The 16,981-nt window shown below is 44.6% G+C and overlaps 1 protein-coding gene across 4 annotated transcripts in view; it reads left to right on the top strand.

Annotated features, from left to right (window-relative positions):
- The first annotated feature begins 3 nt into the window (after nt 1–3).
- Nucleotides 4–16,981, top strand: part of TAF5L (TATA-box binding protein associated factor 5 like) — a 29,879-nt gene continuing 12,901 nt past the window's right edge. Inside the window, exons 1-4 of one of the 4 annotated variants that reach the window (XM_033099613.1) lie at nt 4–205; nt 878–984; nt 9,456–9,600; nt 11,997–12,101. In XM_033099613.1, the coding sequence (XP_032955504.1) occupies nt 9,459–9,600; nt 11,997–12,101 (247 nt within the window). In that variant the 5' untranslated portion in view covers nt 4–205; nt 878–984; nt 9,456–9,458. Of the gene's footprint in view, nt 206–439; nt 985–3,410; nt 3,447–9,455; nt 9,601–11,996; nt 12,102–16,981 lie in introns of those variants that run through there. The other 3 variants (XM_033099611.1, XM_033099612.1, XM_033099614.1) reach the window with 3 other exon arrangements.

Raw genomic sequence — 16,981 nt, forward strand, 5'->3', positions numbered from 1 at the left:
GGGCCGGCCCAGCCCGCGGCCCGCTCCGTGTCAGTCAGTCATGGAGCGGCCGCCCAGAGCCGCGGCTGGGGCGGCGGGGCGCGGGGCGCGGGGGCCCGGCTGAGCCGGCCGTGGGAGCGAGACCCTGCCGCAGAGACGACGGAGGCGGAAGCGACCCGATCCCGGGGGCGGCGGCGGGGGACGCCGGAGCCGCCTGGGATGTTCAGTGAGTGCGGGGCGCGCGGGCACGGAGGGCCGGGAGGGGGTCGCGAGCCGAGCGCGCGCGGGCGGCGGTGCCGGGACGGCGGGGGCGCGCGGGCGGCGGCGCGCGGCGAGGCCTAGGCGGGGCGCGCGCCCCAGCTCCCGCCGGCGGGCGGTGGGGGCGGGGCGGGCGGGGCCGGCCGTGCGCGGGCGCGCCTCCCCCTCGGCCTGCGAGTCCCGGGCGGCCGCGGGCGGCGTGGCCTGCAGTCGGCGGCTGCACCCCGAGGTGCTCCGCGTTCCCGCGCGGGGTGGGTCCGCCCGGCGGCTTCGGGCCCGGGCGGGAGGGCTCCTGAGCGCTGGGCAGCCGGGCGGGGGCACAGCTCCAAATCTTTTTCATTGAAGGAAAAAGGAAATGTCTTCTGGCCGAACTCAAGATTAAACTTCGCACATGGTGATTGTGGGTGGCTGGGTGTGAAATCGAGCTCTGCGTGTGACAGGGGGCAGGAGATCTCGACTTGAGTAGTTGTGCTGCAGGGCACCGACCTGCCAGGCTGCCTGCGAGGGGCTTTAACCCTTGACAGCGGAGAGAGAGTTGCGCGCTTCGGCGGCACTCGGCAGGCTCCAGGGCTTTGAAAATGGACTAGAGGAGGCGTTGGTCTGAAGTGACTTGACGATTAGAATAGTGGTGTCGTTTTAGATTTAGCGGAAGCGGAGTGCAGGAAAGCTTTCTGCGGTTCTCCCATCAGTTGCGAAAGTGTCCTTATAACGCGGATCTCGCGGCACGTATGGTTCTAGGATCAAAAGGTAAGTGCGATCCCATGCGGCACTCGTCTTAAATTAACTAAACTCTGACCGTGAGGATTGAAATCTTGGACTGGCAACTCTGGCTAACAAGACTTTGGGTGCTGTGTTGGGAAGAACAGTAAGGGCAGAGCTTGTCTTCTGTTAGGTGATACAAGTGTGTCATATACCTGAGTTGTGGGGTGAGGGGAGGACGCCGCCGTGATCCCCCACCGTGGTCACAGCCCTGCTTGAAAATGGGAGCAGGAAAGGGAGCTAGTGGCACTCCTTTAAACTAGAGAAAGTTAGTGTAGCGCGTGGGTTTTGGTAACTACAGAGACCTGAGGTTGAAACCTTGTAACTATTTGTAACCTCTGGGAGCCTTCGTTTCCTCCTCTGTAAAATGGAGTAATGGCCGATAAAAGTGGAGCTTTTAAAGGCTATGTGAAAATACCTGACATATAGAAAGCATTCTGTAAATATTAACTACTAGATACTGTAGCTTCCTTTTTGTTAAAATGTTTTCTAGGTTCTTTGTAGGCCTAAACTTTTTGTATTAGATTTTCTTTACGAATTACAAATTCGTCCTACCTTGAAAATCAGTGTTCAACTAGAAAACCAAAATGTGGGCTTGCCCTGAGCATTTTTCTTTCTGATTAGTGTGTGTTGGAATAGTTTTGTTGTTCCTGCCTCTAAACGTGAGGTTTCTGTGTGCTTCTGGCGTACTGAAACTCAGTAAGGGCCTTACTTAGCTGCTCAGTAACTGGTTCTTGGTTTTTAGTTTTGCAAACATATGACAGATACCTCTGGAGAAAGGGACAGGATTTTGTTCTTACTATTTGCTTTAGCTGGAATGGAGCCCTGGGGATCCTCTGTTGAAGCAGCATTACTCAGTGGACAGTACTGGAAGTCAAGTTTGCAGCCTCTCTTCGTGTGACAGCTTCTCAGGTAGTGACTGTTCTGATTACTCTCTCTCCAAGCATCTGGTAAGCCTTCACTTGTGTGCCTAGGGAGCCCTGATCTCATGGAGTACCCTTAGAGCAGCAGGACACCACAGGGTGAGAGCTCAGACCCTGCGGTGAGGTACAAACTTGAGATGGTTCCTTACCAGTGGTACACACTCATAAGTGTTAGGTATTGATCATGGTAACGGAGGAAACAAATAGTGTGGTGAGTGCTGTGATAGAAGTTTGGCCCTGGGTTCAGTGGGTGGAGAGGCCGAATTCAGTGAAGCTTCTGGAGGAGAGAGATGGCTCAGGTGAGCTGAACTGGGAAGCATGAGTAGTATTTAGCTGAACCAGTGTGGGGATGCCGTCAGTTACGGAGCCCCTGGAGTGAGAAGACGGGCGGCACCCAGCAGGTAGGTGAACAAAGGCCGCTCAGAGGAACCTTGACATTACCCTCCATGCTGGTGGAAGCAATAGGAAGTTTTTAAGCTGAGCACAGATGACATCACATTAGCTTTCTGGAAAGATAATGCCTGCGGAGTGTGAGATTGGAGTGAAAGTAGGGGAGACCCATCCACTTGTCCTGGCAGCTTCGTGGCTACCTGTGACTCCAAAAGGATAGGCATTTTAATCCCAAACTGGAAGCTCAGGGAGCACTTAGAGAAGTCATGAAGAAACCCTTAGATAATTCCAGGCAGCCTTAACTCTTAAAAATTATCTTCAAGTGTATACTGGATATGCCTGATTATAAGACAAGTGTCCCTCTGAAAAGAAGGCGTCACCACATGTTGAAGCCTCTCAATGACTCTATTTCGAACAAGACACTGTTTGGTAAATACATATTGGGCTAAAAACCACCTCAGTCAATGCCGCTTTGGGATGTTTATACAATCAATACAGTCAGTGATGAATGAAAAAAGTTGTGCCTGCCTGAATGGGTATTGATGGCATGGGTTGAGATTTCCAGTGAGAGTATCACATGTGGATTCAAGAAATGCTCTGTTGTAGCTGATTTGGTAGATGCAAGGGTGGTGTGCTCTGGAAAATGGAATTTGACGATTCAGAGGGCCTCAGGGGACCAGAGAGACACTGATGTTGGAAGTAAATAGTTGGAGTAAATTTGTTTCATGAATTGATATACATAGTGCCTTATATGATCTATTTTAAATACATATATGTAAATTAATAAATTAAAGATTATAAACAGACATTTGACTATTTTGTCTACAATCATAAACGTGGTTTTTTTTAAGTTAAACAAATTGTCTTTTTCTTTCTTTTTTTTAAAAAAAGATTTATTGGGGAATATTGGGGAACAGTGTTTCTCCAGGGCCCATCAGCTCCAAGTCGTTGTCCTTCAATCTAGTTGTGGAGGGCGCAGCTCAGCTCCTACTCCACTCACCGTTCTCAATCTTCAGTTGCAGGCGGCACAGCCCACCCTCCCATGGATGGAACCAGCAGCCTTGTTGTTGAGAGCTCGCACTCTAACCAACTGAGCCACCCCAAACAAATTTTCTTTTTGATTTTCTCATTGCAAGGGTAAAGTTGTCGTAGGTTTGAACTTACCTTTTCTTGGACATTTTACAGAAATTAACTGCTGCTCTGTTGCTCTGCTGAAGCAAATTCCCTTTCCTGTGTCATTTTTTAACCTTGAGACGGTTTAAAGAATGTGTACTGGCAAGGTTTAGAAAACCCTATAGAGAACCTCCATTCATAATACTTTGTTTGGGAATCTAATAAGATGTCCTTCTGGGAAGATTTATTGAAACGTATCTGTGTACTATTATAGTAACCTTACAATGTTTGTTAATAAAGGTAGCTCTGTTTTTACTAACAAAGTACTAACATTTGGAGATTTGGTAATTTAGTAATCAGAAGTGTTTTGTGAAACTTTGTGAGTTAACATTGTTAAGCTAAGGTGCTGATGCTTTCACAAGTCATGCTGTGCTCTAGAGCTGTTGTCCAGACAGTAACCATCAGACACATGTAGTTTTTTCATTTAATTAAAATTAAGAGCTCAGTTCCTTGGTTACAGTAGCTCTTTGGTGGCCACCATACTGGACAGTGTAGACCTGGAACGTTTCTGTCATTGCAGAAAGGTCTGTCAGATAGCACTATTGTAGAATGAAAAATTGAACGTCATTCCTCTCTCTCTCTCTCTCTCTCTTTCTCTCTCTCTCTCTCTCTCTCTGTTTCTCTTTCTCTCTCTCTCCCTCCCTGCTTCCCTCCCTCCCTCTCTCACTTTAATGTCATTAAAGCATCTCTGAATCCTCACTTGCATTCTGAATTCAGAATGATAAATATAGGAAAACATATTCTCCCTTATTCTCTGAGAGCAAAACGTCCTGTTCCTTCTGTCTCCCGTGGTGTTTGCAAATAGAGCAAACGTGGAGGTTTTCTTCATGGAGTCGAAACACAGTAAATGTAGATTTCCGTTCTGTAGATCGCGCTGTACTCTTCCAGGTTAACGAGGTTTTGTACAGAAATAATTTGTGCCGTCAAACAGTATTAAAATAGGAATCAGGTATTTCTGGCTTTTTCAGTTCATAAAAAATCCAGAGAAGTATGACCTTAAAGTAAGTTGTCAATTCCAAACGAAGATAAACAGCACTCGCTTTATTTTTAATGTGGGTTTCAGAGATGGGAAAGTCCCTGTCCCAGGGAACTCTCCATCTGTCAGGGGACTGCGGCGCGGTGATGGCAGGAGTGGTCGGCCTGCACCACGGGTGGAGGGCAGATTTTAAGCCTGGGAGCAGCGTAATCAGATTTGCCTTTTACTCTGGTTGCATTTAAAGCATGGTTTGAAGTGGGGCTAGAGGTGGGAGGATATTGGAATAGCCCGGTTCCGAAGTGATTTGTGCTGTCAGACAGCAGCAATGAGGAGGGTAGCAGCAGTGGCTCCAACAGGGAAGAGAAGAGTCTTCTGTGGAATAGACGGCGCTGGTGGCCACTTAGAGAAGTGAGAGGAAGATGAGGAATCGTAAGACGGTGACTGGGAATTTTGCTTTCATGGTGGCTGATGACACCATAGGACAACTACAAGGAAGAGGCTTTGAAGGAACATAAATTTGAGCACTTTGAATTTCCGATATTTGCAACATCCTGCTAGCAAAGTCTTATTAGTCTTGAGCTCAGGAAGGTGACCTGGAGACTGCATCCTTCTTGAGGTCACAGGGCACTGAGGTAGGCAGGGAATATGAAGAGTGAGAGGCAGACCAGGAACAGAAGAGAGGGAGCCAGAGGCACGCTTACAGGGGGGAGCCACCGAGAGAGGGCGTTTCAAGGAAAGAGGCATGGAGAATAGTGTGGGAAAGTGACTGCCAGATTTGGCCAGTGTTGAGGAATCCCACGTCCTACTTAATAGCCCAGTGAGTCGGAAGCAGGTCTCGGGCTGGGTGAGGTGACTGCGGGTTTGGAATGCTGCAGGTGGGAAGCTGCAGGGGAGAAAAGACTTCTGGGATATCACAGAGGTCCTGGGTGATGCTGGAGAAAATCAATTTCTATGGCATCTGTCTGCCTGGTTGTATGATTTCTGCTTCCCAAAAAACCCCCAGGTTCTACTTTGAATGTTGAGCCCCAGCTGCGAGCCACACTCATGTGCCAGGGCACCGTGAGGGAAAGCGGGACTCCTGGAGCACATGTGTGCAGGGCAGTGTGTGCTTGAGCAGACCGACTGTGGATTGCCACCATAGTGTTACAATTCCGTGAGGTATGACTGACACTGAGAAGGACGGCTCATTTAGTTTCTTCTTTGGTTTATATTTTCTCAAAGCTAATTGAATACACGTTATCAGGATGATTCGTGAAAAGGCTTACATTTTTAGGTCCTACTTAGAATGACCTTTTGATAGCTATTTCAACCATTTAGACTACTGAAAGTAAAAAGAAGAGACGCAATATTTGAGTGCCTACTAGGCACTTTACATGCCATCTCATTTAACAAAAATATAAAATAATTTTTAATGTTTTAAAGCACAAATTTACAATTGGAAAAAAATGCATTTACTTTTAAAAAAAAAACCCACCTAGCTACCTGTCAGTATAGTCAGTGGGGGAGCTGATTTTGAGCAAGGTGGCGGTGAGTTTGCTGAATCTGTTTTGAAGTCACCCATACTCAAAGCTGCCACCTCCGGTCCGGGGGGCACTGTCTATACAGTGCTCTATGGCATTTCTCGGACTTGCCTGGTGTACAGCGTGAAGTGTTGGACTGGAGTGTCTCTCCAAGCACCCCTCACCCACCGTATACATTCGAATACGGACGCGTGGGCCTAGGAGCCGTGAAGAGGGAGGAGACTTAATCAGCTGCAGCCCCTTGTTACAGTCATCTTAGGACTGTGCCTGGTTTCCGTGTCTATGCAGCCCCCAATTTCTGTAGTTAAATATTAGGAGTGTGGCTGTGGTTTTGCCTGCACGGTTGTTACTTTGAAACAGGAAAATAATCATGTCCTGATATTATATAGCAACTTGTTGCAGTATTAGTTAAACAGTAGGCCACCATTGGTACATGAGAGATACATTGTGTCAGAACCTGCATTTTAAATTCCAGAAATACTACTAATGTGACATAAAGAAAAAGGTATGTGATCATATATTTTTACCTTTAAAAGTTAAGATAGTGTATATAAATTGAAAATTAAGAGAAATCCTAAAATTTTAACAAAGATGTAATTGTATCCAAACTCAATTTAAGTTTAAAAGATTTTTATAATTGTGGGAAAAGCTCAGCAGGTAATCTGAAATTGTGCAGGCCGGTCTCATGTCTGAGTCGCTCAGGAGACAGGTGTATTACTATAGGAAGTTTCTGTTTTTCATGTGTCCATTTATGAGTGTTAGGGCTATGGAAGTCAGCCAGGAGGGGGACTGACTTCTCTGCAAAACTCTTTCCATTAACTATTTATTTCACTTGAAATATGTGTGCTTTGGAATCAAATCCAGTTAAGTGGATTGGATCATGTCTCTGGTATTTCAGCTGCGTGTGGCTGTGAAAGAGAGTTAATGCCAGCATTCCTGCCCTGAAGGTCCTGGGCCCTACAGCTGGTTCACTGCCTCCCCCAGGGAAGCTCCTTTGTCATAAATGCTGGTTTGGACCCAAAGAGACCGCCTGTGGGGCAACTAGTTGGGGCAAACTTGTTAGAATTAGTATTTACAAACTAGTTTCTAGCAATCCCAAACGTGGCCAGTATTTACTGTTGTTCATCGCCCTCCTTTCTGTTTGCTCCTTCATGACTTTCCTCTTCCACTGTGATTGCAGGGCCCCTTCTCTCTTTGTCAGTTATCCTGTGTCTTTCACATGCCTGGTTTTTCCCGTTAGAGAGGTGATCTCGTACTCCCATCTTATTTGGAACACTAAGGGACACACATTGATACAAGCATGCATTCCCATGGCAACAGGAGATTGGCAGTAGGAAATCTGGAAAAGTTTTAGTCTCAGCTAAAATACAAGGAATCAGGCTGCTTTGGAAGAGTTTGGAGACTAAGAGCTCTTGAAGTTCGATTAAAAGCAGCTTTAGCAAGGAGTGGGGGTTGGGGGAAGCAGAGCTGGTTGGATTGACTAGTCCTGACTTTGAGCCAAATTGGGAAAGGGCAGTACTGTCGCAGTCTCTGTATGCATTTCATTCTTTTTCTCTAAATATAACATTGAATCAGAATCTCCAGGGCTGCAATTATTTACACACACACACATACGCGCGCGCGCGCTCACATACAAGATTCTTATGTGTAGCCAGGTTAGAACCATGGAGGGTCACTGATACAACCTGATATAGGAATGCTTATTAACAACCACAAAGAAGCAATTATCTGTCTTCATGATGGACAGAAATGCTTAGGGCAGGGATCCCCACAATCAATGTATCAGAATCCTTATATTATCAATTTAAAAATCTGTATTCAAACATAATCTAAGTTGTCAGTACAGTGAAAGACTAGAACACCATAACGAAGTGGGGCAAGTTCCACAGTGAAAAGATGGTTAAGTATTGGGAAATTCATGAGTGTTTCATTGTATCATGGAATCTCAACATCTCAGCCCAGGTACCCCTCTTTTTAAAGAAATAATTTATACTCTCTTTGGTAATCCAGAAATGAAATGCATAGATAATATAGTCTTTATATACATAGCTTAAAATAACATGTTTATGATGTACTAATATTTTACATTTGCATATATTTGTGGGTGTCTCCAGCCTTCACTATTTGCTCTGTTGTATGACTTTTAGGGACTTGAAAGTAGATTTCAGAGGATATTTTAGAGGGGCTACCACAAATCAGTTCAGAAAGATTATTTGCAAATGACGTTGGAACAATTTGTTTGCTACAGTTTCTGGGTAAAACGTTTGGTTCTTCACCACATATCCTACACTAAAAAGAAATGGTGGATGACTAAAAATTAGATAAAAACATATATCATTAAAGTTTAAAGAAAATAACAGATTTATGGAAAGGGGGGATTTAAGATCTTAAAAAAGAGTGGAGGAAATCACAGAGGAGGCCAGTGCATGTAATTGATACTGAAAACTTAAATACACCCAAATAAATTATCAAAAGCAGATCATCCCCTCCCCCCAAAAAAAGGGGAACCCTTGATTCAAGAATGTTCTCTTGCTGGGGACAATCACATGTATGGGTAGCATTGCGTGCATTTCCAAATGGTCACCATGTTTTGATCTTGAAGGGGAAAATATATTTTACATGACAGAAATGAACCAAGAAAATTCACCCCTCTGTCACTGGTCTTTCCTTCTGACAAAATAGTGTTTGAGGTCCATGGCAATATCAGGGGTCCTGTCATTTTGAGAATAAGTTTAGTAGTCAAGGAAAATAGTCATTTGCAGGGGGAACCCTCAAATTAGCTTGAATTATCAAAAGGAATTTATCCCTGTTGAATACATCCTACCACTTTCCTCTCCTTTCTTACAAGAAGTCATGAGACATGTTCTAACACATACACATACCCTCTTACCATGTTGATACTTTTCTGTACTTGTGGTTACAAATAAAGAGTGAAAGAGGTAAATAATACGAGCAAAATGAAAACACATTGCTCAAATCCTTGACTTAGTGCTGGCAGCCTTTTCCAGACTATTAAGAAAAAAAACACAGCATTCCTTTCCCCGTGATTAACTTCTCACTTTCTCAACCTCTATTTGTCCAGTTTCTGAATTTTCAGGTCTTTGATTTTCTGCTGCCTCCTGCCTGCTTTTTTGGCTGGCTCGCTGCTATTAACACCTCTTTCTGCCAGTGGGCAGGAGAAATGGAAGGCCCTGACATTCCACTGGCCTTGTGGGCTTTGTTTGCATCTCTACTGAGAAGGCCCACTAACCTAAATGAAGTTTGGGGGTGATCTGTAAGGTTTATTACCTATGATATTCCTACTTTCCATAATTGACGTTGGCTGTATTGTCATTGGGAAAATAGCTAAGGAACTTAGTTCTGCGTCTTAACTACGCCACTTAACTCGCCGCGTGGCTGGCCTCTATTATTTTGCCGTCTGTGGACCTGCTCTGGTCGCATGTGCTCCTGACCCTTACAGCTCTGTGGTCCCCCCAGGTCATGAAACGAGTACGCGCCGAGCACATTCAGATGGCAGTGTCCTGCTACCTCAAACGTCGGCAGTACGTAGACTCAGATGGGCCCCTGAAGCAAGGACTGCGGCTGTCACAGACTGCTGAGGAGATGGCCACCAACCTCACAGGTAACTGGCGTGGGGACCGCTCCCAGGGCGAGCGGCAGCATTCGTGTCGAGGCCCAGGCGAAAGGGCTTGTCTCTGGAGGTGGCGTGTACAGAGCAGTCTCCGGGCCCGTGTGCCCCGATACCGGCTGGCTTCAGAGCCAGGCACAGGTGCCACTTGTGGAGCGCCCTCGTCACAGCGCTGAGTGACTTCATCTGTACCTGGGAGTGTGCGGCCTTTTCCTCTGTAAACCATTCCGTGTAGTTCCCCTCTTACACACGCCCCGTCCTGCCCGGAGCCTCGCACACTGGGGACTGACAGGCTGGGATTGGTGGCTGCAGATATTGTAACATAGATGCGGTCCTGAGATTTTTTTACATTTTTGGTTTTTGTTCTTTCTTTTGAAATTGAATTTTTTTAAAACTCTGTTTTGAATCCATTTGGAATAACAAATCATTGTTACTTGGCTATTTTGTGGGTTCAGGTTTTTATGTGATAGTTTTCTTATATTGAATTTGCGTGCTGGAGATGTTGAAAAATTTCACTGCCATGTTTTTGGGGTGATTATGAACCTCTTCAGAGGGTATGTGTGGAGTCCCCAGCTCAGCCCTGGTTCCTCTTATCTGCTCACTCTGGACCCTTCTCTCTGTTCGCGTAAGTGCTGCTGCTTTTCCCAGTGTCTCCCACCACTCCCTCCACCCTCAGTAGCTCCGGCTTTCGCACTGGTAGCAGCAGCTCCCTGGTGTCTTATCGCCTTCAAAGCCAAGGCCCAGGCCCTTGTGCTCAAAGGAGGCATTGCCATCGCCATAGAAAAGAGTGATGGGACAGTAAAAACCTGAGCGTGGCCTCAAAAGAGTGTTCCCAACCCCTCTGAGACCGTAAAAGAAGCTCAGTCACGCATCTGCCTTCTTATCCTTCAGCTTTGAAGCCACTCCATTCTTCCTTCAGAAAATAGGGCCAGCGGAGGGACTGGGACTAGAGTCACAGATGCCTCATTGTTCCTCCTCGGCGAGGCTTCCTCGGGGCCAGGAAAATGCCTTCCAGACTGGCCACCGTGGCCTTAGTGTGTAATAATCTCCTATTGTCCTGCGTTCATTAGGACCTGGGGACAGTAATTCTGTGCTGATGTTGACAGAAAACAGGGCAAACCCTATTGAACAGACTTCCACGCTCCCCTCTTTTGAGCTGTCTTAGCTTAGATGGCTTCTTAGAGCCACTGCTGTTCCTGGAAACCCAGCAGGAAGTGTGAGTGTGCTTAGACTCCGTCCTAGGCCCTCTTAGTTAGCCCAGGAATCTGATAATTATGTCTTCGTTCAGCAGACAGTTACTGCACATCTGCTGTAGACCAGGTGCTGGAAAGTTCCAGGTAGCTAAGGTGTGATCCTAGCTCCTAAGGAGCTCTGACCTTGAAATAGTGCAAGTGCCAGCAAGAGAACGTAGGACAGAATCAACACTGTGATTCAAGAAAATGTTCAGAACTGAAGGATATGAATTTCCAGATTGAAAGGGCCCATGGAATGCCCAGCATAGTAGTAGAAAATAGACCCACAGCAAGACACATCTTTGGAAAATGGTGGAACATGGGGTCAGCCGCTTCCAGAGAAGTCTCGTGAATTTACCATATTTTGCCGTGTATAATGCGCTCCTGTGTATAATGTGCACCCACGTTTTTTTGTCCAAACTTTCGGGAAAAACAATCTTTCGTTTTAATTCTTTAATTCAAATTTTTATTTGTTTATATTTAGGTACTTTTTTTTGTATTATAAAGGAATTTTAATATTTATTTTTTTAACATATTATGGTACAAGAAACTTTACGTAGCAAATAATTGCAAAATACAAGAACAGATGCAAGGTACAAGAAATTTTATGTACCGGTAACAAATTTACAATATTTACGCATCTTAGAAGGCCAAGAACTCTTCATCGTTGCAAGTTTGTCATAAGTTCAACAGAACCGATTATCATATTCCAGGGTATTATTTTGCATATCAATATCATTATTGATTTCTAGAGTTACACTTTTAACTCATAAGCATAAATAAAAGAATTAAAAACATTTATATCGATATGGAATTAGTACTACCATGTATAATATGCATCCTTATTTTTCCTTCACAAATTTGGGTAAAAAAGTGTGCATTATACATGGCAAAATACAGTATGTATTTTGTGATTTTCAACTAATGTATTTTGTGATTTATACCTTTTCCTTTCTCTGCTATCATTTTTTTGGGTATCATGAGGGAGAGGAAATAGATGTGTGTCATCAGCCTGGCAAATTGAACCAGAAGCCCAACACGCTTTGCAGACCTGCTACCATGTCCCTCGCTCTGGACGCACGCTCACGTCGCTCCATCCTGCCCCCACACCGCGCTAATAATGCTCTTTCATCCTGTCTGTGTACTTTTCCTCCTTAGTCCAATCAGAGTCTGGTTGTGCCAACGTGGTGTCCGCAGCTCCTTGCCAGGCAGAGCCCCAGCAATACGAAGTGCAGTTTGGACGACTGCGGAATTTTCTCACCGGTAAGTACTCAGCACGGGGGACTTTTTCTTCCTGAGCAGGAGTGGTGCACGTTTCCTCACGTCCAGCTGTGTCCCAGGGGTAGTGTCAGGGATGGGTTCTTGCCGCCACACTTACGGTGTGCTGGAATTTCTGAGAGAGCTAAGCTACGAGGTTACTGTTAGCAAGGGCTCAGGCTCTGGGTGTTTTAGTCAGTGTCTTACCCGTCCTTTGCGGTGACTGCAACTCGTGTGAAAGCTAAACAGCCACGTAGAGAAATACCCTTAATACAGAGTGTTTGAAATGTACAGTGATATCACTAATAATAATATACTACACCTCAACATGGTCTTTCCCCTTTATTTCCAAAAGTGCAAGACAGTAGTCCTCATGAACCAGCAAGACAAAAAAATTAGAAGTTGTAATTTAGACCAGTTTATGGGCGGTGAAATGACCGCTGAAAGCTCAGTTGACATGAGTTCTAATCACTTCTTCTGACTCACTGTGTGACTTTTAAAATGGAGTCCCTCGACCTCTTTGGGGTCTTTATATCCTCGTATGTGACATGAAGAAGGCAATTCAAAGGAGAAACCAAGTGAACTCACCCAGCCCTAAGATGACTGATTGTAATTTTAATGTTGGAAAGATGATTGCAGGAAGAAAGACCGCATAGATTCTAGTTATTATTAATCAGTGTTGTTGAGTATTTTCTTTATATAAAACAACTTGAGGTGTAGGAAATATGAAACTTTCTCTGCCCTCAAAGGACTGAGAGTAATCAGCATGTATTGGTTAGTGGGACACTATAGTTAAAATACTTTGAAGTTGTTTTATTTACTTTCCTTATTTGAACAATCCTTGGATTAATAATTTTTGATGGTAAAGGTATATATAGGTGTCATTATGTAAACAAAATAATATACCTAGTTTTACACACTCTTAAATTGTCCTAATTTTACTTGATCCTATAATTGTTAATATTTTAAAGAAAAGAATCCATATTTCCTATATTCTGTGGTTGGGGAAAAATGACCAAAGTATTATAGGAAATAAAGTTTAAAAAATAAAACCCTAGAGAGTGGTTATCTTATCAGTGTCACAGTTGTTAAGTGATGAAATTGCTAAGTAGAGACTAGTCTGTTAAATAGTTACAAAAATGAAAAAAAAAATCATTAAAATTAAGTGTTTAATAAAAAGATTCTATTATGTTTAAACTGGAAAGAAAGAAATTCCATTTAGATCCTCATATCATATGAATGTTAAATATCTCAGAACGGTGGTCAGCTGCTTTCTATCTCCACTAAGGTTAAAAAAAGAAAAGTTTAATTTATAAGAAGGATTTCATTCAGAGATAAGCAAGAACTTGGAGATAATGAGTTATTTTTAATAAGTAAAAATAGTTGGTTAACTTTGGTTTTTGAGGCTTTAAGCAGTTTTTAAAATTTTTAAATCAGTTCTTAGAGAGTTATTTTCCTCAGTTTTCTAAACACGATTATTATTTCTCCATGATAGATCTCCCACCGTTGTGGTGGTGGGGAAGCTGGTGTTTCATTCATTCAGCCGACAGTTGTATCTTGCACTGAGTACCTGCCGGGCTAGGTAACACAACCAAGTGTATTGCTCACTACCTGATTCAAACTTTTCTGACCATATTTATTTCTTTTGGGCTCCTGATGTTTTTCTTACATATATGCCAGAGCTCTTACAATAGAATAGCTGTCTACCCCTTGTATTTGATGGTGCTGAGGCTTTTTCCGTAATATGCAGTACCCTCTTTATTTTATCTCTTAATGTTCTTTGCCCAGAATTTTACATTTCAATAAATTGTAATCTATCAACTTTTTCCTTTGCAAGTTTGTGTCTTGTTTCAAAACTGAGTAAGTTGTCTGTTATATTGTCTATAATTTAATTTTTTAATCCATTGGTCACAGATTATTTGGAAGAGGTGAGTATGTGTTTTTCCTTACAGACTGCTTTTCCTGGAACATTTTTCTCTACCCTCAGTCTCTGAAGAACAGTCAACCAAGTCAATGAACCGTATTTCCTGAGCACCAAGATAAAGTATAACATGTAGTCATTCATCTAAATTGGGAGCTAATCCGAACATAAAAAGGCTAAAAGTAAAAGTTTTTAAATAAAAGTTGAACTTGAATATAGTAGAAGTGTTTTCCCAGACCATTGTGGACTCGGCTGTTGAACGCTGTACACAGAAATTGCACTTGGAATGAAAGGGGCAGGTGCTTAGATGGGTGTCAGAGAAGGCCCGGCTGTTGCAGGTAGGGCTCGTAAGGTGGGCTGGGTGTCGGTCAATTGTGGAGAGGGAGTAGGAGGAAAGACATGAGCAAAAGTGCGAGATGGCAGAGGTGGCTCTTTGTGCAGGAACAGTGAATGAACTGGCTTTGTTGAGAATGGGCTTTGAGCTTGGAGATAAAGCCAGACGCACTAGGGCCAGATGGAGGAGAGAGATGACACCAGGCCTAGAGGTGTGCACCTCATCCTATATGATGGAGACGACCACTGGTGTGAAGCTAGTCTGAAAGCAGTTTAGGAAAGGCTTTGTAAGACGGGTGACCAGCAGCCCCCGAGAAGTGAGGTGAATGTGGACCAGGACTCGAGAGTGTGGCGGGAAGTGGGGGCAGGGTCTCGATTCCACAGCCAGACTCCCAGGGCAGGCTGGCCAAGGCAGGGAGGAGCTGAGCCTGTCTCGGGCTGTGTGCTGCTGGGGGGTGAACAGAGGAGACACGGTTATGGATGGAGCGCGTCTGGCTCATAGGAGGCACACACTCACTGTTCATTCTTTACTGTGATATGGGCACTAGAGCAGTGAGAGGGTGAGGAGCCCAAAAGGGGGGGTACAGGGGGTTGAAGAGTCACGCCAGGTGGTGTGGCGGGCATTTCAAAACAAAGGACAGGTGTCATGGTCAGTGGGGCCCAGCCCTACAGAGAAGCGAGGAGAAAGCAGCTGACAAGCGCAGTGTGTTTCACTTAGTGTCCTTTTCACTGCTCATCTCTGCAAACTCCGTGAAACTCCACGTTTCTTTTGTTTACCACCAGCAGAGTGGAGCAGCAGGTCTCGTTCGTTCCGTGTTCAGTGGGTGGACTGACGGAAGGAGGGAAAAGCACACTTTTCAGAGGATATGTTCCTTTGTAATTTGAAATGTTTTAAGCAAGTCCACTTGCAGTAAAATATATAAACTATATGTAATGATTGCAAGGGAACAAGAGTAAAAGAGTTAAGACATGTGTGAGTTTCACCTTGTTCCACGAACAGAATGTGTTGATTGAAATTTATTATATTTTTTACCCAACATACTGTTCTCTTCAGAGAAGGAAGAAAAGTAAGCAGTTTTGAAACTATGAGCTGAAACAACAGTGAATTTCAGTAAGTTTTAAAGCGTGTGTCCCTGTTTCTCGATGGCTAGGTTTTTCTTAAACTTACTAAATTAAAATGTTTCTCATTTGGAATATAATCCTGAAACTAAAATTTTTAAGGACTTGAAAACAACCCTTCATCCCCATAGAATACAAGAAGTCTAATGAGTAAGGATTGAGTCTTTTTTATTAGTAGTAGTAGTATTTTGGCAAAGAAATTTTCCAGAGGTCTTTTAAAGAATTACAGTATTTAAAGAAATACCAAAGTCTGTGTTAATCAGCATTCTCCAGAGAAATAGAATGTTGACGTAAGAAATATCTAAACCTGCAGAGAATTATAAGAGTTTATTTGAGCCAAACTGACGACATGCTGGGGAGCAAGATCTCAGATGCTCCCGAGAGTGACAGTTCACAGCTACTTTTATGCACTTGGAATTAAGGAGGGGACGTGAGGAAGATGACATGGGAGAGCGAGGCGGGGACGGCTCACAGCGCGGGTAACAAATATGCGCTCTTAGGAGTTAATACCCCTTCTGTTCAGGGGTATTACTTTGGTCACTTCAAAGGTTGTGGACCGAGATACATGACAGCAGTGGACAGGGCTGGCTTACACCTCTCACAAAAGACATCACAGGCCTGGGCCGTGACAACCCACCGTGACCTGCCCACCTAGGAATTCAGGATCGGATCACCCTGTGACGTTCCTTTCCATACAAACCCTTTTTTCGTCCACCAGAACCAACAGGATATACATAGAGAGAGGTTTGTTTTAAGGAATTGGTTTACGTGCTTGTGGACACTGGCAGGTCATAAATCTACAGGGCGGGCCAGCAGCTGGCAAGCCAGGGAGGAGTTGCGTTCAAGTCCAAGGGCGATCTTGGCAGGATTCGCTGTTCTTCAGGGGGCTCAGCCTCTGTCCTCTGAGGCCTTCGACTGACCAGAGGAGGCCCCGCATCTCACGGGGGGTCTGCTTCCCTCACAGTCGGCTAATGTCGATGCTAATCTCGTCTCAAGGATTCCTTCACAGCACACCCAGGATGGTGTTTGACCAAATGTCCGGGTATCGAGGCCCAGCCAAGTGAACGTAAAATGAACCCTCCCAGGTCTACCCCGTCAGCTTGGCACCCATATTCATCTCCTTAAACCACACTTAATCGCCATGTAAAGACAATAAGGCCGTAATTCTACTTGCCATAACACAGCTCTCCTGAGCACAACCAAAACCCAGTAACCCCTGCCCCAGAAGAGGAAGCGAAGTCTTTGAGTGATGTTTACTCTTCTCCTGATATCCCCTTCCTTAAATACTATAATATGAAGTCAGTATAACTTACGGGACGTGATAAGGGGATAGGAGAGGGAAGAAAACAGAGCACGTATGCACACAAACTTAACAAAGTAAGGAGGACGACACGACAGCCGCAGTCCTCAGGCCTGCGCCTGGTCACGTGGTCATAGCTAATATTTAACTACCTTCTTCCACTACTCGTCTGCGTTCCTTTTGTCTTCAGCAAGCGCCTCACCTGGTCCTGCT

The sequence above is a fragment of the Rhinolophus ferrumequinum genome, chromosome 27 (assembly GCF_004115265.2).
Source record: "Rhinolophus ferrumequinum isolate MPI-CBG mRhiFer1 chromosome 27, mRhiFer1_v1.p, whole genome shotgun sequence".
NCBI lineage: Eukaryota > Metazoa > Chordata > Mammalia > Chiroptera > Rhinolophidae > Rhinolophus > Rhinolophus ferrumequinum.